At 35.4% G+C, this 21272-nt stretch overlaps 4 protein-coding genes and 1 non-coding gene across 10 annotated transcripts; 2 read left to right on the top strand and 3 right to left on the bottom strand.

The window, feature by feature from the left end:
• Positions 1–1659: 1659 nt before the first annotated feature.
• On the bottom strand, positions 1660–6755 carry LOC102613973 (delta(14)-sterol reductase). 2 transcript variants are annotated; one of them, XM_006481835.4, is made up of 13 exons: positions 6591–6755; positions 6387–6504; positions 6235–6305; positions 5902–5958; positions 5271–5362; positions 4979–5026; positions 4470–4590; positions 4313–4359; positions 3427–3508; positions 2777–2853; positions 2570–2689; positions 2109–2183; positions 1660–2011 (listed from the first exon to the last, which is right to left on the bottom strand). In XM_006481835.4, the coding sequence occupies exons 1-13, from the start codon at positions 6636–6638 to the stop codon at positions 1858–1860; spliced, it is 1110 nt and encodes a 369-aa protein (XP_006481898.1). In that variant the 5' UTR covers positions 6639–6755; the 3' UTR covers positions 1660–1857. The 2 variants fall into 2 exon arrangements, with proteins under 2 accessions (XP_006481898.1, XP_006481899.1); XM_006481836.4 differs by lacking the exon at positions 5902–5958.
• A 924-nt stretch (positions 6756–7679) lies between these two features.
• On the top strand, positions 7680–11792 carry LOC102615049 (histone deacetylase HDT1). 3 transcript variants are annotated; one of them, XR_371051.4, is made up of 10 exons: positions 7680–7869; positions 8401–8471; positions 8563–8774; positions 8906–8928; positions 9023–9064; positions 9153–9334; positions 10484–10618; positions 10761–10851; positions 11247–11395; positions 11478–11792. XR_371051.4 is itself a non-coding variant. In XM_006481840.4 (10 exons), exons 1-10 carry the CDS (start codon positions 7845–7847, stop codon positions 11539–11541), a joined length of 981 nt encoding a protein of 326 aa, XP_006481903.1. In that variant the 5' UTR covers positions 7684–7844; the 3' UTR covers positions 11542–11792. The 3 variants fall into 3 exon arrangements, 2 of the variants coding, with proteins under 2 accessions (XP_006481903.1, XP_006481904.1); XM_006481840.4 differs by having other exon boundaries at positions 7684–7869; positions 11260–11395; XM_006481841.4 differs by having other exon boundaries at positions 7684–7869; positions 8909–8928; positions 11260–11395.
• Positions 11793–12234: 442 nt separating this feature from the next.
• On the bottom strand, positions 12235–14807 carry LOC102615618 (splicing factor U2af small subunit B). 3 transcript variants are annotated; one of them, XR_371052.4, is made up of 5 exons: positions 14308–14807; positions 13960–14086; positions 13386–13858; positions 13223–13258; positions 12235–12545 (listed from the first exon to the last, which is right to left on the bottom strand). XR_371052.4 is itself a non-coding variant. In XM_006481843.4 (4 exons), the coding sequence occupies exons 1-3, from the start codon at positions 14711–14713 to the stop codon at positions 13429–13431; spliced, it is 963 nt and encodes a 320-aa protein (XP_006481906.1). In that variant the 5' UTR covers positions 14714–14807; the 3' UTR covers positions 12235–12545; positions 13386–13428. The 3 variants fall into 3 exon arrangements, 2 of the variants coding, with proteins under 2 accessions (XP_006481906.1, XP_024955514.1); XM_006481843.4 differs by lacking the exon at positions 13223–13258; XM_025099746.2 differs by having other exon boundaries at positions 12235–13258.
• A 100-nt stretch (positions 14808–14907) lies between these two features.
• Positions 14908–14990, top strand: TRNAL-UAA (transfer RNA leucine (anticodon UAA)). Its single transcript has one exon. It is a non-coding gene; the product is annotated as a tRNA-Leu (tRNA).
• A 1376-nt stretch (positions 14991–16366) lies between these two features.
• LOC102616210 (enolase) lies at positions 16367–20642 on the bottom strand. Its single transcript, XM_006481844.4, has 16 exons — positions 20473–20642; positions 20286–20349; positions 20114–20178; positions 19977–20024; positions 19779–19865; positions 19606–19686; positions 19180–19281; positions 19018–19098; positions 18269–18343; positions 18119–18181; positions 17921–17998; positions 17413–17607; positions 17220–17270; positions 16985–17125; positions 16831–16887; positions 16367–16714 (listed from the first exon to the last, which is right to left on the bottom strand). Exons 1-16 carry the CDS (start codon positions 20539–20541, stop codon positions 16634–16636), a joined length of 1338 nt encoding a protein of 445 aa, XP_006481907.1. The 5' UTR covers positions 20542–20642; the 3' UTR covers positions 16367–16633.
• Between the last annotated feature and the right edge of the window lie 630 nt (positions 20643–21272).

The raw sequence follows: 21272 nt of genomic DNA on the forward strand, positions 1-21272 counted from the left end.
TGAAATTAAGTTTCATTAAGCTAAATAATAATAAATTACATGCATCTATTCTTGTCTAAAATTACTTGGGCTTCATTTGTTTTAATTTTTCAATAACTATTTTGTTCGGTTTAAATTCTCAAAATATTTGGTAAATACTTGTAGTTTAATTTTGGTAACACAACTCATTTATTTCTATACTTATTGTTTTTTTGAAAAATAAACTCTAATAATGAAAACAAATAATTTTTAATTAACTACTAGTGGTATTTATTAAACCCTGATCGACTTTTTTATGGACAACTAAAGCTTCTATTCCACAAGAATTGAAACTTAAAACTCATACCACGTACGACTACGTCAAATCCAACCTTAATTTGTTTACTCAATTTTGTAAATGTAATTTAATTGTTTGGCACGGCTCTCTTTGTTCCTCTTTGGAGCAATCGGCAAGTTAATGCATTTGTAATGGACTAATGGTACATGCATGTACGCCAAGTGTTTGAACGGTGAACTAAAACATGCCCATCCTGTAAAACGTTAAACGTAGTTGTAAAAGCTACCGTCCACAGCAATATGATAAGAACGATAAGCCATCATTAATAAAAGAGACGAGAGTTATGAAACAAAACCTTAATTTGTTTAGTCAAAATTTTTACATTTAATGTGTTTGTTTGGCACGGCTCTCTCTGTTCTTGTTTTGGGGCCACATAGCAGTAAGCAGTAGACAAGTTCATGCACTTGTAATGGTATGTATGCATGCATGCCAAGTGTTTAAAAAGATGGATACATGTGTCCATCCCGTAAAATGTAAAATGGGGTTAAAACGAAGTGTGTCCACACCAAAACCACACAGCCTATTTTGATAAGAACGAGACACCATAAAAAAAAAAGAGGACAGAGATGGGGACAAAAGGACAATTTCCTTCACGCTTTCCACCACCTTGACTAGTTTTGTCTCAGCGAAAATTTCACGCATTTGGTGCCCAAAACAATGAGCTAATTGACAACTTCACTCAACTACCGAGCAACAACACTACTATTTTTTAATTAATATGGCTAAAATAGTTGGTGGGTAGCTTCGATTTCATTCAACCTTTATCTTAATTAATTTCATAAATGGCCATCATTGATTTTTGATGAAGTAACGTGGATGATCCTGTAGAATTCTTGCACTCTAATAATGATTTACACGGTCAGCAAGGGTTCGGTAAGTCATAGGAATTGCGCCAACGCCAATAGGTATTGCAATTATTATGATGGTATTCTATTCACCATCTTCATTGAGGGCTGCGGGGCAGGCCCACACGTTATTTTGGCTGTGAAATTGCAGTGCACCAAGTTTTCTGCTACATTTTGGCCTTATATCAAAATCATGTAACAAAGAAGTTGAAAGTATAGCAAAATAATTTAGACATAACAAAAAAAAAAAGGAAGAAAATTCCAAGTGTAACCAAAAAAAAGAAAATTGGTGAGATGTCATTATCAAGGACTTGAGAAGACAGATGGGCCGAAAGCAGATTCAGTGAGGAATCTTGAGGCCCAATGAGCAGCAGTACTGGAAATCGCCCATAAGCAGAACTGCGGTTCGAAAAGACTGGGAATAGGGTCACCAAGTTCTGAAGAATCATTCACGCAAAAAATAAAATGAAATCCTAAAATGCAGGAACCCAAGCAAGATTAAAGAAAAATTCCAAGCGTTATATTTTTCTTAACTGTACGAGCAATTGACTGATGTTAAAGTTACAAGGTAAATCAAGTTACAGAACTATCCGCTATGACAAAATAGGATGTGACCTATTGTAGCAAATACAAAAGAATAGAAAGCAAACCACAAGGTATCAAGGTAGCCAGCAGAGCTACTGCAGAATCTTTGTGCTAGTAAAAGTATGGTAATATTCTCCATGGCACAAGTCTACAGTATTCGACCCATATTTCTCTATACTTTGCCGCACATCGAGCTTCATCTCTTCTTTCTCTCCATATTAGTAGAATTACAAGATAAATTGGATAAAAGTATGGAACCAGTGAACTGCAAAAATAATTTTACTCTCGTAATGGAAATTGTCTGCATGTGGAATTTGGAATGATGTATTATAAATGCGGAGTAGTAAGAACTTGAAAAATACCTTGTTCCACAAGGTAAACTGAAGGAGAGTGCCAGCAATAAGTCCCCAAGGTAATTACAATGCCTTGCCATCCCCCTTCAACACAATAATCACAATGTCATGAACTTTCATGAAATGAGGCATCAAAAACAGCATCAAGAACATGGACTGTACCAGCATCCAAGAGATAAGTTTCCCATATTAATAAAGGAAATATATAACAAACATTGAGATTTAACCAAGAGCAGACTTGAGTAAAATAAATAACATTATATCAAGTATTCCAACTACATCAACTCTTTGTATTTCATTCCTCCCATTTCTGAAACCTGTTTAGACCTTGTCAATTTGAAAATTACCATTTAATCACTACCATCAGACTATTTCTCCAAATATAGTCTCTAGAATAGAACCTAATATTAAAAATATATGCAGTAATAAAATGAAAAAATAAATTATAATGAATATGATGGAAACCTTACCAATAACCAGAAGCAAGCAACTTGCCCCCAATAACCTTTGGGGGCTTACCCCATATATGAGTTTTTGGATTCTTTTTAAACACATGCTTTTGCTTATTTGCTCCTCTGAATACCATATATCTGCTCAGTTTAAGTGTTAAACTGCTGCATTAGCATAAGTTCCAAAACAAGTCAATATAGTACAAACTATGCATCAATTGAAGTTACCCAATTAGAAAAATTATGCAATTAGCTATAACAGTTGCAGTCGGTAGCTCCACCTGGTTATGCAAAAGCCACCAGCCCTGTAATGCATACAAAGATGATAAATATTAATATTTACAAGTTAAAAAAATATCATATGGTGTTATCAGTAGATACATATATTGTGTGGTGCTACATTGCTTAAATTATGCATGCGGACAAGAACCATTCATGCTTCTTCAGGATTGACCATTGTTAGTTTTGCCTAAGAAGCGACAGACTACTTTAACTGAACAAAGAGGCATCAAGCTAAGGACATTTTAAAAAAGACAAAAGAAGCTTCCCTGGAGACACTGGATCTCAATCAATGTCGGCTGGTCAGACAAGGTTTAGATTCACCATGTAAGGTGACCATGACTGATGAGTTCTATTAGAAAATGAGGATGAGAACCCCCCAATGCTCACGGCTTAAACATCAAGAAAAGTAAGGGGCTATTTTGGCCCAAAACTTGGTACCAACATATACGTTGGATTTCCCTTTGAGATAAATAGTTTGACAAATGTGACTTGAGCAAGCGTATGAATAGAAACGTGTAATGACTGTTGTAAAAGATAATTTTAAAATGATAGGTTAAAAATACAATATTTTTGTGCTCTAGTTCATGATAACGTGCCTGGATGCTGAAAGTGAAAGGAATCCAAACTAGATCTCCAAAGACCAACATGAAGCCTAATCTCTCAGCAATTATGTCCCACCTGTCAAAGACAACCACATACAACAAGGGCTTCAGGTTTGTAAAAAATTCATGCATAAATGACCAGATTAACAATTTCTGAATCGCCCAATAAAACAAAAGAGAGAAGAAAACAGAAAGAGAGAATTTACTGGGTCATAATTGCAGATATTATATATGTATACACAACTACAGGTATATTGAAAAAACAAATGCCCTGCCAGGGCAAGAAATGAACGCAAATACAAACAGGATGTGAACCATTGGTCTCAACAGGTATGCTGGCAAATCTCATATCTTGACCAGATTACACAGAATTCTTCAAATTTAAACCAAACACAAGGACAAAGAAGCCAAGCATTTATGTACTTGAGCTTCAATATGAGTTCAGACATTAAATTTGAATTTAAGTTGAGTTTCTTGGAGTAGCTAACTTGCTTCGCCAAAAAGAATAAACCTTTAAAATTTTACAGTATTTCAGACAGAATAAATATTGTGTTTAAAATGTAATGTGAATGGTCATACAGGTAAGCTTAGCTCATCTTTATGGTCACCAACAGACTTCCAAGTCTAGATCACAGCTTTTAAACTATAACCCTTTTCAGCCATGTTTTTGCTTGACTCCCTGCTCCCCAATCAGTCAGTTGTCTATTTTTGCTTATAATCAATTATCAAGCTCGTGCATAGCATATAATACAACAATTAGAAGAAGAAAGCGCAATACTTAATGATGAATATAATAGTCAAAGATACTTCTTCGAAGACATGAAACTACAGTTCCGAATATCCAAATGCTCACACAAAAACAATTAAGCATTGCACTTACGTGAAGGTCATATACTCCTCATAAATAAAATAGTCCAGAATGTACGCCTGAGAAAGTGGGGGAAAGAGTGAATATAAGCAGAAAAGTACATAGAAACTGCAAATGACATGAAGACTCCTGAAAAGTAATAGCATATGACTTAGCCTCAACAGATTACCTCACAAAATAGTTGGTAGAGGATCATTGATCGGCTTAAAGTGCCATCTTGAATACTTTTTGCCAGAACTGATAAGTTGATAAGTAGCCATCCCATCATTCCAGCTCTAACAAAGAAAAACCTACAGGGAATAAATATATCATCATTAGAATTGGCATGTTCACCACAGCATGTCCAAATCTTTTTACTCTTATCAATCTAATAAATTCAGAGATCTGAAGTTACTGTGAACAGTACTGATTGAAAACCAAATAATTTCAGCCATCCTAATTATGATTAGGTACTATGAAATATTTCATCTATGAAAGCAAAAATGTTGAATAGCAAATCCCTGCACCGCACAAAAAACATAACCCTCTAGTTTAAGTTTGAGAATGATAATTCAGGTATTGTAAAAGAGAATGTTAACATAACTCCTCAAAAGTAAGGCTAATAAGATTTTTATTTTTTATTTTTTAATACAAAAACTACACAAGCAACCACAGAAATTCAAAGATGGTCTTACATACTTGAGATCAATGGCCATAAATTGAGGATTCAGCTGTATGCCAAACCACCTAAAGATTACACACAAGATAGAAGTATCAGGATAATTTGACCAAAGCATGTTAAAACTGAACAAAATGGAAAGGAAGTGTACAACGCTGACACTGAATTTCCACTTCAAAGCTAACAAATCTGAAATTCAGTAAAAGAAGTGTTCTTTTGTGAAAATAAATTCAATGGTTACTTCTCTAAAAATAGAATCGAGAAATGGTTTAATAAAGCACCAAGGTGCATTAGGAAATTTTTTGGAAGTACCAGTCATGCATTAGATTTCCTGTGACATGAGGCTTTAATGAAGAACTCTTATTGCGTGACCTGCAACCAGCAACATAGAGTGCCGATGTTACCTGGCATGAAGCAGAAGGGAAAATGGAAGAGCAAATCAGAAAATAATGAGTTAATAAGCCAATAATAAATTGGGCGCTAACAACTAAGGAGGTGATTAATGATATTAGTACAGTGCTCAGATATATGACCAACACAATTGCAATCAGAACTTAATTTTGTGCCCACAATATTGAGCTTGTACTGAAGTATGAAATGGAAGTCAATTTACCACCAAAACAAATATTACTGAAAAAACGAAAAACCCTGTAATTTGAAAGCAGAAAGTGACAGTTCTATATTGCATTAGATAATCTGGTTAGTCAAAAAGGTTTGACTCTGTGATCAACTAAAAAGCAGATGAGCACGGATGTGAAAATTTTTATTTCAAATACTTTTTGTGGAAACCATTTTTCTACAAGTCTCTAAAGTAACCAGAAGAGACGTTTGTTAATTTAAAGTGCAAGAAGTAGATTCGTTCATTCAACCACTGCAAAACAGAACCATATGCAAGAAAATAAAAATAAATTCAAGTAGCAAAAGATGTAACAGTATATCTTACAAGAACACTGAATATAAAAGTTGTCGATAGCAGCTCAAATCCTCTATCTGATATCACCTACAAACATCGTAACATCAGAAGGCATGTGCACATTCACAAGATAAAAGCGCCTAAAATTCATCATTTTTCAAAGATGCAACTATTGCACCTTTGGGCTTTCAATTATAGGCTTTGGGTTCACCTAAATATTCAAATCAAATCATTCTAAATTCATTAACAAATCGAAATTAGAGGAGAGCAAAACTGCGTTTCAGATACTAATGATGAGTATGTTGAAGCAATGCAGTAATTACAGGCAGGTAAACAAAAGATCATAAAGTAGAGGATACATACAGTGGCTGATATGAAATTCATATAGGCTCCAAAACCAAGAAGCGCAACCAACAGTGTAAGTGCAAACAAACCTATTGAAGTAAAAGCAATTAACAAACATCAGAAACACAACACATAATTCTGTAACAAGTTGAAATAGCTAACTAACAGACCATTGCAAAGGTAATGAAGTCGAGTGCCGTCTTGTAATACAGCGCCAGGAACAACTTTGCCGGGTAAAATAGATCCAGCAATTGCCAAGTAGGTTAAGAATGTGATCAATATAGCAGCCTGATATATGAACAGCAACAATTGAGTGCAAATGCAAACGGTATTGACATAAAAGTAAAGAGGGGTTAATTTAAACAAGTACTAACGGAGTCTACTGAAGGAATTATAGCGTGTAAAAGAAAACCCAGATCCATTTTTGGCAGACTGTAACACTCCCACTCTCACTCCGGTCTCTGCCACTTTGCTTCCTGACTCTTGTAATGTTGTTGGCTTTGGGTCGTGTTCGATTTTATAATAGAATGATGTCCCACACAAGGCGGGCGGCCGAAACTTAAGTTGTTATTATGATTCTTATTTTTGAATTACGGATTATTATTATTATTATTTGAGTTTACATTTGCAAATAAACTCGTATTATTAATTAATAAAGTGTTGGCTTCACTGATAATGGAGTCCACTTAAGTAGCTTGACTAGATTTACTCCCAGTGCGAATCGCATGGAAGTCGCCTTTGTTGGAAGAACTTGTACCTCCCAGTTCGAACGAAGACTTTTAATCTGAGTTGTGGTACGGGTTTAAAGGTGCCTCCCATAATTGAGACCCTCCCCAAAATACCTTGTGGTTAAGAAAAAAAAAAACTCATATTAAATATTTGAGTTTAGAGGTCAAAAACATTCGCAAGCTCCAATCTTTGGTCTATTATTTGATCTAGTGAGTATCAATGTACTCGCTTCAGAATTTCATCACTCTTTATTAATAATGATAAAATTATAAATTAATTAGACAGAGATATGTGGTATTATTACGCACACTGTGAGCACCCATTACTTCGAATACTTACATTCGAATGCACCGGATCACACTTACTAATTATGTATTAGAATTTAAAAAATTTCCATACATTTTCCCAAAGGAAAAAAAAATCGATACCTAATAAAAGACGATTACCATTATACCATCCAGAATGAGGCAATCAATCCATGTCGGATTTGATTTCAAGATTGGGCCTATCATGTCTATAGGCCCTTAAAATGATTATGAACTACAGGCCCTTAAAATGATTATATCATGTCTATCACATATGCCAAAAAAAAAACCACAGAAACTCCGAACTAGTGAGTCGTGTCAGCATCTAAACGGACGACCTGTAGTTCGAAAATTGGCGACTTGTCGTCCGCAAATGGAATCCGTAAAAACGCGCCAAGTGGTAACGCGTCGGATCAATTTAGGATGTCACTCGTCACACAATTGTAAAACCCCATCGACCCTTGATATACCTCGAAGTTCCAGCCCTAAAAACAATTCCGTAAATTCCCCAAAATCCATTTTTCTTAAAAATAATTATATATTCTAGTAGCTCTTGTAGAAAATAATAGAACAAGGCACTCGCCACTCTCTGTCATGTCAACACTCATGGAGTTCTGGGGTAAATGAATATTCTATGATCACTTGCTTTTTTTTTTTCTTTTTTTTTTTCTATTTTGACTCCATTATCTGTTTGGTTGCCGAGAAAATGAAGGATCATAATTGAGGTTATGTTTTCACCACTAGAAACCGCTGTTCGTTTTTATTTTTAACAATGTCAATTTCTATTCGACGGAAGAAAATAATTTTAAATGTTAGATGTTTGGCTGTGGAGAAAATTATCAATTCAGTAATTATTTATTTTTTAATTGTTAATTCTAGTAATTTCTGATTTATTATGAAACTGTGTAGTCCGACAGCTTTTAGGTTTTTTTTTTATTAATGCAATATGGTTCCCGGTTGTTTTGTTTGGCACAACAGTAGCTACATGTTATCATAGATTAAAGGATGATATCTTCATGTATCCCTCAGTTGTTGCCACCATGGCTTTGACTCTTGGATATCTGCCAGCTATTGTGCTTTCTTTTTTGCCTCTTGATCTGGTCCTGTCCTTGTGGCTTGTGTAATATCTTGTGGTGTATGTAATGTCCAGGTGTTGAGGTGAAAAGTGGACAACCGCTAAAGATTAATCCGGGTGATAACAAAATTGTGCATCTCTCACAGGTTTTAATCCATTGTCTATGAATTTACTTCCTGTTTTTACTGTTCAGGGCTAACTGTTGACACTTTATGGTTTTTAAATTGCTGCTCTCAGGCTTCTCTTGGTGAGATCAAGAAGGATAAAGGAAGTGAATCTGTATATCTCTATCTGAAGGTTGATGATAAGAAGCTTGTTCTCGGAACTCTTTCTGCTCAGAAGTTCCCTCAGTTTAGTTTTGATCTGGCTATTGAAAAAGATTTTGAACTGTCTCATAATTGGAAAAATGGGAGTGTCTACTTCACTGGATATAAACTTCGAACAGAGGGATATCCTTTCCACTCATCCCTTTGCATGCCTTGACATTTATCCATATGTTTGTTAGTCATTGATTAAATTATTGAATTTTCTTGGTTTTCATGTTTTTGGCCTCCTTGACTGCTCTTTGTTTTGTTCCCACTACTGATGATGATGATAATTCTGGTGAGTTAGTGCCACAGCGCTCCTCTTTTATTTTTTATTCGTATATTAACTTTTTCTTGAAAGTAAATGGCCATCCTTGTCTTGTGATTTTCAGACTCTGATGAAGACAAAATGGATATTCGGCTTGTTAGTAATGGTAATGATAATGCTCACTTTGAAACTTTTCTTACTAAGAATTAGATTATGTAGATTTTAGAATTTTTTGCGTATTTTTTACCACGTAGGGAAACCCGAGTTACAGGCCAAACCTCTTTCTGAAAAGCCCATTGCTGTCGAGCCCAGTGCTTCCACTGCTAAGCAGAATAAGAAGGATGTTAAACCCAAACTGAAGGCCGATGGTAGTGATTCTGATGACAGTGATTTGAACACTTCATCCTCTGATGATGATGAGACCAGTGATGATGAGGTACTTTAAATTTTATGGGCTGAAGTATATATTTATATTCTCAAACTAAAAATTAGGTGGCTTTGGGAAAGGTAATCTTGTGAAATAATTAAGAGGACTTTTAGCCAGTGAATATAACTAATCAAAATTGGTTTCCTATATATGTTATTCTATTGCATTAAGACAGTTATGTAGACCATTCAAGAATTTCCACGGTGATGGTTATTATCATTGTTACTATTACTTCTCAATAAGAAGTGAAACTTGCAATTATTTTAAAAACAGATTTGGGCGTAAAAAAGTGAAAAAGTCGTCCTTGGAAACCAAGGATCACCCTGGGAAAAACCTCAAAATATATGATTATTTATAATTAGTTTGTCAGTTTATCTTCAGATACTACAACATTTCAGCTTTACTGTCTATGTTAAGAGAGGTTTGACCTGATTGGAAGGAAGCCTGTTTTTCTTCTTTTCCTTGCTTTTCTGGCTTCAACTTTATGTTTTAACATGTTGAAGTAGACTTGAATCTGAGATAAGTTGCTACATTCAGGGGTTTACATGCCTGCATGTGCTTATGCGGGGATGAATACTTTTTTTTTTTTTTTCCAAATTGTGGGTAAACATAACTTAGTAATCTAACTTTCTCTCTCTCTCTCTCTCTACACACACACACACACACACACACATACATTAAAAAAGGAACTTTTACTATATTTTTGATGAATCTATCTTAATATGTGATATTCTTTACTCATTGAATTCTAATTTGAATTTAAGTAATCCACTGTTTTTCAATTTTATTTATTAATTTACTTTGCATTCCTTGTTGAATTTTCCAATATTTTACATCCTTTTATCAATACTTGCATTTTCCAAAGAATCTTTCAGCAATAGCTTTATTTTGACATTTTCTAAGAAGAATTACAGGAAATACTTGTATCAACTATTTATCTTAACTCTATGCTATCCACCCCGTATACGAGAAGATAATCAATCTAAAGTTTCAATTGGCTTAAATCCGAGAGGGTGCATTTAATGAATTGGGATTCTGACCAATTTAAAAGCTTCATATATGTAATTCCCTGGGAAAAAAATGAGTGTAAATCTTTATGTTTAGATTTCCTTGAGAAAGAATTTCATGCCCTATACCTGAGAAGGGTTAACCTGGCAGAATCCAAATCTCGTTAATCGTGATGGTAGTAGTGATGAGAGTAGTGGAGAGCTTGATGAAAGCGATGACGACGAAGATGATGAAGGCACTGATGAGAGCGAAAGTGATGATGAAGATGAGGAGACCCCAAAGAAGGTGAGGGCATGAATACCTTTTTTTTATGGGGCATTTACCTATGTGCATATGGTAGGAAAAAAAAATGTACATATGGTGGTTTATCCAGTTTTATTATGTAACCCCGCAAACAGCATCTACTAACTGTTGTTGGTTTCTCAAGGCTGAATCAAGCAAGAAGAGACCTGTGGAGTCTGCTTCAAAAACCTATGTTCCTGACAAGAAGGCTAAATTTGTCACACCTCAAAAGACAGGTGAATTCTTGTCTCCTTTATGGATTTTCTAGAAGTGTTAATTCTCTTGTTTTGTTTAGTGATATATCTATTGTTTATGTTATATTTCTTATTTTGGACTAGTAAAATGATTGTGGTATTGCCCATCAGTTGTCAGCTGAAAGCTTGATATATTAAAATGCAGAATTTTTTAAGTTAATGACCTTCTCGATCACCTATTTTTAGAGACTACAATATTGATTAATTATGTTGTATTTCTATCGATTCCTTTGTTGGTTGGCTTCACTGACATTGTGTAAGATAGTCCCAACTGTTACTTAAATGTCACTGTTATGCATTGATTAAATGCTGCGATGCAAGCTTTAGCATTAGACATATGCTAAAGTGATAACGAAGGATTTCTGAAGAGTTGATAGCTGTTTCATGCAGAGGAGAAGAAAGGGGTCAGTCACATTGCAACTCCACACCCCTCAAAGAAGTCTGCTAAGACTCCTGCTAACAATGACCAGACAAAGCAGCAGCCTCATAAATCAGGCGGTTCATTTCCCTGCAAATCATGCAATAGGTAAATGAGCCGCACAAGGCTTATTGAAATTTGATATTGTTTGAAGCAGCCCAATTTTCTTACATTATCCTTCTCGTCATAGGTCATTTACCACTGAAGGTGGTTTGCAATCTCATACAAAAGCCAAGCACGGTGCTCCAGCATGAAAGATGGCGTTGAAACGGCCTTTTGTGCTTAGGTTACCTTACTGCTTCTCAGGGAGGAATTTCGGGAAAAAAAAAATGGAAATGGATAGTTTAATGTAGGACAGCAATCTATTATGTGACTATCTAATATTGACTTTGTGGTTCTACGGAGTCTAATAGGAAGATTTGTTCCTGGATTTCTTTTTTATGTTGATACCCGATCACTTGAATGTTTGGCTAAAATCTAATATCAGCGTATTGGGGTTTCCGTACTTGCTTAGCAGCCGACCCTTTGAAACTATTGTTTTACTTTCGTAGTTCAAGCGTTTAGGGCGTCTGAATTCAAACTTCAGAGTCTCGGGTACCTCTGGTAACATTTTGCTAACTTTTTAATTCAAGTGTGAAAATTGAAATTTGATTCTGCACATTTTAACTAACCAAGTGGAAACAAATTTTCCAGAGTTATACTGCTGAAAAATCATTTGATAGTACTTTTTGCCTCTTAATTACACAAGATAATTGAGTTTTATTGATAAACATTGAAATGCATATCAGTTGTCAGCAGCAGTTCTAAAAGTTCAGTAGGACGCCCAAATATTAAACCGTGATGGAGTTCTACGCCCTAAACATAATATTTTGATGGAGCTATAATCGAGAATTCGAGATCCTGCGAGTTCTCAATCCAAATCAGGACGAAATCTTGACTCAACGGAATCATTAAAGAGACCTTTAGCATATATGTCCCCACAACAGCACTCTAATAAACTTACATATTGATAAAAGCTTGCATTTAAATAGTCGAAGCAATATTCTTTACGCAGCATAATTCAGAACACAATGCTGTATTTAAACAATTCAAAATCCCAAAGATGGCATCTCTCAATTCCCCACGTATCAAACAACAGAACAAGTTCTCTGTGCGGCAACATCCGACCTCAGCAGCTAACTTCTTAATTGCGCTATTCTTGTAAGTAGATCCATAGCTTACAATCCTACAAACATGCTCTGCAAACAACGACACCAACCTGTATACAAATATCATGGTAAGCTGCAGAAAAAAATTGAGGCCTGATCCTGGGAAGCAGGAAACCTGAACCTGCAAAACTTGTAATAAAGGTAAGATCATAGCCTTTCAAAAAAAATAATAGAAACTATTCAGATCCCTACCAGAAAAGATTAACTAGGCCTGCAAAAATCAACTGTATCAGACAAAAAGATACCACAACTTTTGAGCAGATACGCCACCCCCCCTAATTATTTTTACTTTGATTCGAGCAGTAAGTGGCCGAGAAAAATTTACTTTTGGAGAATTTAGAAGAAGGAATACAAAATCTTGCAAAAAAACCTCAGTCAATGACCTAAATTTACCAAAATGTTAGTAGTTTCACAACGAAAGTTCACTCTTTCCATCTTCACTCTTTTGACCTTTCTATCTAACACTGTCGCACAATATTTAGCTAATATCTTGTAGGGTCGAGGACAACAATTTCTGGAAATCATTGGTACAAAATAGCTGTGGATGATTCTTTAACTGAAAGAAACATGCACAATGACTTTCGAGGAAAAGAGTTCTTGGAAGGTGGCAATAGATGAATAAAAGCACAATTGTTGAATTTTTTATTTTTAAGTTAATTCTATTTTATTCTCCTTTTAAATTATAGCAGGGGGAGAATTTTTGTTTTCTTTGGAAAAATAGTTTTACTTTCAACAAGACGACGGTGGTAGACCTGTACTCCACCTGCACAGTGGAAATGTGCAATAAGCCATATTTTTTAAATGGCCTATCTAACAACAAAGAAAAGCTGCAATGTTGCATAAACAAGATTTAAATTTTGCACCAACTAAAATAAAGCATAGGAACAAACCAGAAGAATTCCACTTGAGCCCTTAGTTGTAATCACCACTCTCTTAGTGCTGCTGAGGATCACTATATTCACCTCCATTTGGAGTAAAGCCATTGCCATCCCTATCATCATCGTTCCTGTCATCATTGTAGCTACTGTTATCAACCTTATTACCAGAATCTGCCTGCTCCTTTTCCCTGTTCCATTGCTCAATCTTAGCCCTTCTTTCAACACTACTTTCTCTAACTGGACTTCTCCTCCTTGCTCCCGGGCTTCTACTTCGTCCCCCCCTACGTCCAGGACTTCTGCTTCTAGGCCTCCTGCCTCTGCCATGTAGGCGATGATCCCTGTCATCATCTCTTCTACCAGAACCACGGCCACCACCATGTGAACGCTCCTCATAACCACCACGATACTTATGAGGACTACGGCTTCTGCTTCGACTGCGGCTGCGTCTTCTCCTACTTCTGCCAAACAATCGCCTCCTCAGCTCCCTGAATTGATTCAAAAAAGAGAAAATATTGCATCAACCACTAAGTCACCAACCAATAATTGCAGAAGGGTAAAAATAAATACATGGAAAGTAGAAACCAACCTGCTAATCTTCTTCAAATGCATAAAGTTACAGTAACCACCTCGATTGCATACATTTTCCTCGTACTGCCTACAAGTAGCTTCCCGAAAATCCGTGACAGGAGAGAAGTCGACAATGATGGGGCGCCCTAACATATTGAACTAGTCATGTCAAAATTTTATCAAATTATTATCTAAAACACTAGGAGAAAGAAAAAATTCTCCGACACATATCACACAAAAACAGTATGTTTAAAAAATTTTAATTCATTATTAATTCTACTCAATCAATCATATCAACCTCCTAACAGTTGATTAATAAAACTAAAAATAACGACAAAAAAAAAAACTATTGTTATGACATAATAACCTGCATAGAACCTCCCATTGAGATTGCGAAGAGCATTAGCAGCATGTTCTTCTTCTCTAAACTGAACATACACGTTACCGACCATGTGATCGGCCAAATTGTCACAGATGTTCAAGCTCTCAATCTCGCCGTACTTGCTTAGTTCCTCGAACAGATCCTCGTAAAAATCCTCGAAGTGATCTTGGATCTTGCGAGGGTCAAGGGCCTGGCCCTGCGGGTCAACGCCGGGAGTGATCATGTCGGGGCGTTGGTACATGTTGGAGAGGAGGAGTGTGGGGCTGATGCTGGGCTTCGTATGAAGCCGAGAGCATCGATCGCCGTGCCTGCACGCGCCGATCTTGAAATAGAACGGACAGTTTACTCTGTCCTTTTCGGTTCCGAATATTGAAGCTAAGTGCTCCGCCATACTCCCCTCTTTGCTGAGACTCTGATGTGCTCAATGATTTTGCTCTCTCTCTCTCTCTCTCTCGTTCTCTCTCTGATTTTGTGTGATTAGGGTTTCTAGCGGTCGAACAAATTTTATAATCACGAGATAGAGGTTGTTGCATTTTATTTAGTAAAATATATATATAAGTAAACTCGAAGAGTTTGAAAACAAGAGCAGGTTTGCCCGAGAGGTTAAGGGGGAAGACTTAAGATCTTCTGCACATAAGTGCGCGTGGGTTCGAACCCCACAGCCTGCATGATTAGTAATTTTTTCTTTTTAGTTAAATGATGGAAAGTATGTAATTGTTTGTGTAAAATTTGTTTTCAAAAGATGTGCAATAATGTTTAAAGAAGTCCTAGCATGATACAATGATTTGTTTTAAATTGACCAAAACATTTTCAAAAGCAATTAGCATTTAAGAAAGAAAAAGAGAGGGAGGTAAAGATGAGATTAGGGGTGGGCATGAGTTGAGTTGAATAAAACTTGTAAAATTTTAATTTTGGGCATTATTAAATTAGTTGAAATAAAATGAACCCAATCTAATTAAATAAAGATGTTCAACCAAATTCAATCTAACCCTTGAATCATCAAGTTGACTGGGTTGAATGTTAAATGTAAAATTAGATAAAGAAAAAAGATATGAAATTTATTAAAATCAATTATAAATCTATTACAACATCGAATTTTCATTCACCTTATAGTATTCCATAAAGAAAATTAAAAAACCATCCATATTAAAATTAATAAAATTTTGATAATTAGCTTTTAGACATACGTGTTCTACGAAAATAAATAAGCCAATTCAATAATAAAAGTTAAAAGTATAATAAAAAAATAAGAATGAACAAATAAAAAAAAATTGCTTTAAATGAAATTGAAGTTTGACGGAGTGATTTTAGTTCTAGAATTGGAGTTTGGAGCAATAGATACGAGAATGAACTAGTTTATTCTACAAAAGAATTTTGTAATTAAGGATTGACATATTATTATTATTATTATTATTATTATTTATGTGGGTTGGGTACTTAGATTCAGTTAAATGAGATTATGATAATTAATCCAACCAAACCAAATTATTAATTAGGTTCAAAAAACTTGATCCAATTAATTTACAAAAACCCCACTCAATCTCTCAAATTTAAATTGGATTGAATTGAATTTATTAGGTCGGATTGGATTTGTCCACCTCTAATTAGGCCGCCTGGACGACGGTTGTTTGACGATCTAGCAAGCCAATGGCAACAAAAACAAGAGCGTCTGGTATGAGTGATATCCGGGTATAATATTAAAGGGGAGGAAGAGTGACGTTTGTTTTCATTTTCAATTATTATTTTGAAATCAAGACCAAATTTTTTTAAAAATAATTTCAAACAAAAATATGTCACGCATCAGAGTACGTGGATCCTGTTTTCCGCCATCTCAAGAAGCGGCAATGCAACATGCCTGGGGCAACGAAATTAGTTGATAACAACCCTAAACCATTCTTCAAGGGAGATCCAGCCACGGAATTTTCGGAAAACATTTTCGTGATGCAATGGCTCGAATGAATCCGTATTAGTTTTATTGCCACAACGCAGATCAACTGGCATAATAAGCACTTAAAAGTAAAAACTGCCAAAGGAGAGTAATAACTGATAAAAGCCAGAGCTGAAATTCTAATAAGAAAGAAACAATGCCTTAGCACCGCAACTAGATACTCATTTTAATAAAACATGCTCTAGGAAATGGTTCCTCATACAGCAAGGTTCAAGCTCTCAGACAAAAACTGTGTCAAAATTATTGAGGAAATATCTTGGGTCACAAAATGCTAAAAACCCATAAAAATCCATTTTACATAACTTATTGAAGTAAACCTCCATTGCTCAAATCCAGCACCACACCAGATCAGCATCTCAAACTCTAGTAGGGTTCAACAGGGGCACGGAACTTGGCACCAGCATAAACTGCTTCAGCACCGAGCTCTTCTTCAATTCTCAGAAGCTACATGAACATATTAAATTATAGTCAAGCCCACAAATTCTGAAACGTTAAAATTTGGGAAAAGCAAAAGAAGACAGGTCAAATGATCTTTCAAGATGAAATAAGAAGATGCTGACCTGATTATACTTTGCAAGACGCTCTGACCTGCATGGTGCTCCTGTCTTAATTTGACCCTGATCATGAACAAGAAAACAATAAGAAACAAAAGTCTTATAATAAACTTTGCTTGTAATTGAGCAATGGTATCATTTATATAAAGAGCATATTTACCGTGGCCAAGCCCACTGAGAGATCGGCAATGAAAGTATCTTCAGTCTCACCACTGCGGTGGCTGGCCATCACACCCCACCCAGCTTGCTTGGACATTCTGACGGCTTCAATGCTCTCAGTTACAGATCCAATTTGATTAACCTTTCCACCAGAACAGAGAGAAGGAACAGATTTTCATTTACAACGTCATAAAGCAAGAGTAAACCAATGACCAAATAAAGGACTAAAGAAGTACCTTGAGAAGGAGGGCGTTGCAGGTCTTCTCTTTGATAGCCTTCTCAACCCTCTGCAACACAGACAATAAATAAATGTTGAGGGCTCTAGAATACAAAAAAAGAGAACTCAGGTTTTCATGCTTCATTAAAGAAAAGAAAAATAAATTCATGCACAACTTCCTCTTAAAAATCCTAATAAATGTCCATATTTACCTTAGGATTGGTGACCAAAAGATCATCTCCAACAATTTGTACTTTTTCTCCAACCTCACTGGTTAGCTTGGCATAGTGCTCCCAGTCGTCTTGGTCAAATGGATCTTCAATTGATACAATAGGATAATCAGAGATGAATGACTTATAGAGATCTTTGAGTGCATCTCCTGAGATCTTTTGTGAACCATCATTGTTCTGAAAAAATAAAACCAAAAAATTTAAGAAAACAGGGAAAAAAAAGAAAAAGTATTTTACCACAAAACATGGACAAATAAGGAGAAAGTTGATCAGAACAGAATTAAAGTAATAGCAACAGACAACATGTTAATGAATATTTCTCCTAAAGGACTGGCTTGAGTAATGCATACACCCAACCGACGATGATTGGGCTACAACTTCAAATGATTATGCAAATCCGACAACAAATTGCGACTGCTAAACCAAATAAGTGGCTCATGCCAACTACCAATACTTGCATTGCCAATGTTATCATGTAACAGAAACTCACCTCTTCCTTGAAGTTCAGATCATAAGTCTTATCTGAGCCATAGAATTCAGATGCAGCAACATCCATTCCAATGACAACCTAACAATATTAAGTAAATCTTATTAAATTTGTCAATTGTTGTGATGTCAGGATACCCAAAAGCAATTTAAGAGAATTTAAAAAGTAAAATACAAACAAGTGATTGAAGATGTTACTAACTTTGCCTGTGTAACCGGCTTTAGCAATGGCTGTGTTGAGCAATTCAAGTCCTTCCTTGTTCTCCTGAATTAGCGGAACCATAATTTTGAATAAATGAACAAAACAAGAACATAAATAAAAATCATTAGACAGAGTTGAACTCTGATTGACCTGAATATTGGGAGCAAAACCGCCTTCATCACCAACATTTGTAGCATCCTGGCCGTATTTCTTTTTAATCACAGCCTACACGATAAGGAAAGAGCACTGTATTTAGCAAATGTCCGGGTAACAAAAAGCCATATGAAACTTCATAAGAATTAGGAGTGTCTAAAAGGAAGGTATGTATAAGGCCTTCTTCTCCACTGCGAGATATAAGAAAAAGAAATCAACTTGCAGCGATACAAAAAAGGAATTACGATTACTATATGCCCGCAACGGAACATAAGCAGCAAAATAGATAGCATGCTCTGTTCTCTCAAAGGCAATTGAAGACACTTTCAAGTCAGGAAGGACAAAAAGTTTCTGACAACACAATCATTTAACTAAGTATTTACTGATACACACAAAGATCCAGCACCTAAAGCCAAAAGTAGAAAACACCACCGAGAGAGTCCAACCAAGTTTCTTTGAAAATCATGAAGTAATTATAAATTGATTAAAATATTTACATAGAACTCTGATAAACAATCATAATGTCATTACAATGCTCATAGTATCCAATAGTGACAATCAATGATGAATTTTTTTCCCCCTTGCATAGAACTCTGATAAACAATCATGATGTCATTACAATGCTCACAGTATCCAATAGTGACAATCAATGATGAATTTTTTTCCCCTGATATCCAATGAATAACAGTTCTAAGTAAAACAATTAGAAGAAGCAATAGATCCTTAATGAAAAGGTTGTAAACTACCTTCAGATGGTGATATACTTCTACACCCATCTTCATGGCTTCTTTGAAAGAGGAAGCTCCTACAGGAAGAATCATAAACTCCTGCAGGAAGAAATGAATAAGAATCTGATTATGGAAGAGAACCCATAGAATATAAATCAAGGGAAGTATCAAGAAACACACCTGCATAGCAAGTTTGTTTCCAGCATGTGATCCACCATTAATGACATTGAATGCTGGCACTGGCAACACCAAATTCTTGTTACCAGAGAGTTCGGCAATATGCTGCATTCAAAAACCCCAAAGAAAAAAAAAATCAGATTCATCACAAGAAAAACCAGGGAAAAAACATTGGTTCACTATATATTAAATGCACTCATTTTTTTCTTTGCAAGTGCCAAACAAATTTTGCTGCATTCAAACCCACCCCCCCCCCCAAAAAATCAGATTCATCACAAGAAAAACCAGGGAAAAAACATTGGTTCACTACATATTAAATGAACTCATTTTTTTCTTGGCAAGTGCCAAACAAATTTCACCCATCATTAAAACAATTCAAAAAACTCTTAGGCATAGAAGTATCTATTAAAAGAGTGATGGACAACAAACCTTGTAAAGAGGAATCTTCTTGACATGTGCACCAGCCTTGCAGACAGCTAGGGAGACAGCCAAAATGGCGTTTGCTCCAAGCTGAGAACTCAACATCAAAAAACAATGATCAGTATGAATTTAAATAACCAATTAAAACAAAATTGAAAGCAAAGAAACAGTTGTCAATATACCTTCTGTTTGCACCAACCCCACTCATTTACAGTTCCATCAAGTTGTTGTACCATATAGTTGTCAATAGCAGTCTGCTCAGTTGGGTCCTGCGTGAAAGAACAACACAAAGTTTCAAGTTCAGATGGAGAATGATAAAAATCCGAAACCAGACAAATAAAACAACAATCTGATAAAAACAAACGCAAAACTTAGCAAACCTTGCCAGCGAGTGCAGGGCCAATGATGGCGTTGACATTGCTAACAGCCTACATAGATTAAACATGGTCAGGAAGAGTAAAATGTGAATACGAATAATTTGCAACTGAGACAAAATCACAAAGGTGATAAAACTAACCTTCGATACACCCTTGCCTAGGTAATCAGAGCCTCCGTCTCTTAGTTCAAGCGCCTCATAAATTCCTATAAACCAATTAATTTAATAAATTAATTAAAAAAAAGCAAACCAATAATAATAATAATAATAATACACTACTTACAACAACTCATGCAGTAAACTGTAAACTTACCGGTGGATGCACCGCTTGGAACAGCAGCTCTAGCCACGTGGCCATCTGATGTTGTCACGTCGACCTATAATATTAGAATTGAGTAACAGATTAGTCAACAAAGCCTTAAAAATTATCTATCTCATCGAAACGAAGTACAAAGAGATCGGCGACATAGAAAGAGAGAAGATCTGGTAAAGATACAAACCTCCACCGTTGGATTTCCACGGCTGTCAAAGATCTGCCTGGCTTTGACGGCAGTGATGGTTATTGCCATTTTCTGAAAGCTGGAAAAGCGAAGAAAGATCTAGAACGAGAGAGAGAGTCTGTGAGTGCGACAAGAGCCTTGTGATTAAGTGAAGTGTTGTTAGGAGTAGGTTTTTTTTATAGATAGGTTGCGTTAACGTGAGCCGTTTGATTTAATTAAATGGTTTTAGGTTTAATACAAAACGGTGTGCTTTGTTCATGATTATACTTTCTATGCATTTGCCCGGTTTTAAACTGACTTTTCCTTGTTTGTCTTCTTGGTGGACAAACCTCCATGGGATTACCAATTTACCCTTTCTTTTGGCCCAAGGAAATAAATAAAATAATTGTATTTTACATGCATGTAAGATGAAGATTGCCTATTCTTCGTGTTTTTTTGTGTCAACCAAATTCACATATTTTATTATTAAAAATAATTCACACATAGATTAAATGAATTTATCACAATTGTTCTTTTTTAATTTATGGAAATGACGAAACATTATGATTATTTTCTGATAGAATAGCTTAGATTAATTTTTCTTATTTTTGTAGTTAAAAGATGTGTTTTTTACAATAATATCCATAGATAGTGTCACTAGTACCAGCTAAACTCCATCATATTTAGAGGTATTTATATCAATCAAATGCTATTATTTAGCTATAAAAATAATTTAAAATTTAAGTTTAGATATTTTTATAAATCGGGTAAGATATTTTGCTATTTCTAAAAAAAATTCCTAATATATATTTTTTTAATTT

The sequence above is a fragment of the Citrus sinensis genome, chromosome 6, assembly GCF_022201045.2.
Source record: "Citrus sinensis cultivar Valencia sweet orange chromosome 6, DVS_A1.0, whole genome shotgun sequence".
Lineage (NCBI taxonomy): Eukaryota > Viridiplantae > Streptophyta > Magnoliopsida > Sapindales > Rutaceae > Citrus > Citrus sinensis.

What these genes read in the sequence shown, in the direction of transcription:
- LOC102613973 (XM_006481835.4), bottom strand. Translation starts at nt 6,638, where the DNA reads ATGGATCTGGGTTTTCTTTTACACGCTATAATTCCTTCAGTAGACTCC. An exon ending in ACTTCATTACCTTTGCAATG is followed by an intron (nt 6,306 to 6,386) that starts GTCTGTTAGTTA and finishes TTACTTCAATAG; the next exon opens with GTTTGTTTGCACTTACACTG. An exon ending in TGCATAATTTTTCTAATTGG is followed by an intron (nt 2,690 to 2,776) that starts GTAACTTCAATT and finishes TAAACTGAGCAG; the next exon opens with ATATATGGTATTCAGAGGAG.
- LOC102615049 (XM_006481840.4), top strand. Translation starts at nt 7,845, where the DNA reads ATGTCAACACTCATGGAGTTCTGGG. An exon ending in AACACTCATGGAGTTCTGGG is followed by an intron (nt 7,870 to 8,400) that starts GTAAATGAATAT and finishes TGTAATGTCCAG; the next exon opens with GTGTTGAGGTGAAAAGTGGA. An exon ending in AAATTGTGCATCTCTCACAG is followed by an intron (nt 8,472 to 8,562) that starts GTTTTAATCCAT and finishes TGCTGCTCTCAG; the next exon opens with GCTTCTCTTGGTGAGATCAA.
- LOC102615618 (XM_006481843.4), bottom strand. Translation starts at nt 14,713, where the DNA reads ATGGCGGAGCACTTAGCTTCAATATTCGGAACCGAAAAGGACAGAGTA. An exon ending in CAATGGGAGGTTCTATGCAG is followed by an intron (nt 14,087 to 14,307) that starts GTTATTATGTCA and finishes TCAATATGTTAG; the next exon opens with GGCGCCCCATCATTGTCGAC. An exon ending in CATTTGAAGAAGATTAGCAG is followed by an intron (nt 13,859 to 13,959) that starts GTTGGTTTCTAC and finishes GAATCAATTCAG; the next exon opens with GGAGCTGAGGAGGCGATTGT.
- LOC102616210 (XM_006481844.4), bottom strand. Translation starts at nt 20,541, where the DNA reads ATGGCAATAACCATCACTGCCGTCAAAGCCAGGCAGATCTTTGACAGC. An exon ending in TCCAAGCGGTGCATCCACCG is followed by an intron (nt 20,179 to 20,285) that starts GTAAGTTTACAG and finishes ATTGGTTTATAG; the next exon opens with GAATTTATGAGGCGCTTGAA. An exon ending in TCTCAGTGGGCTTGGCCACG is followed by an intron (nt 16,888 to 16,984) that starts GTAAATATGCTC and finishes GTTCATGATCAG; the next exon opens with GGTCAAATTAAGACAGGAGC.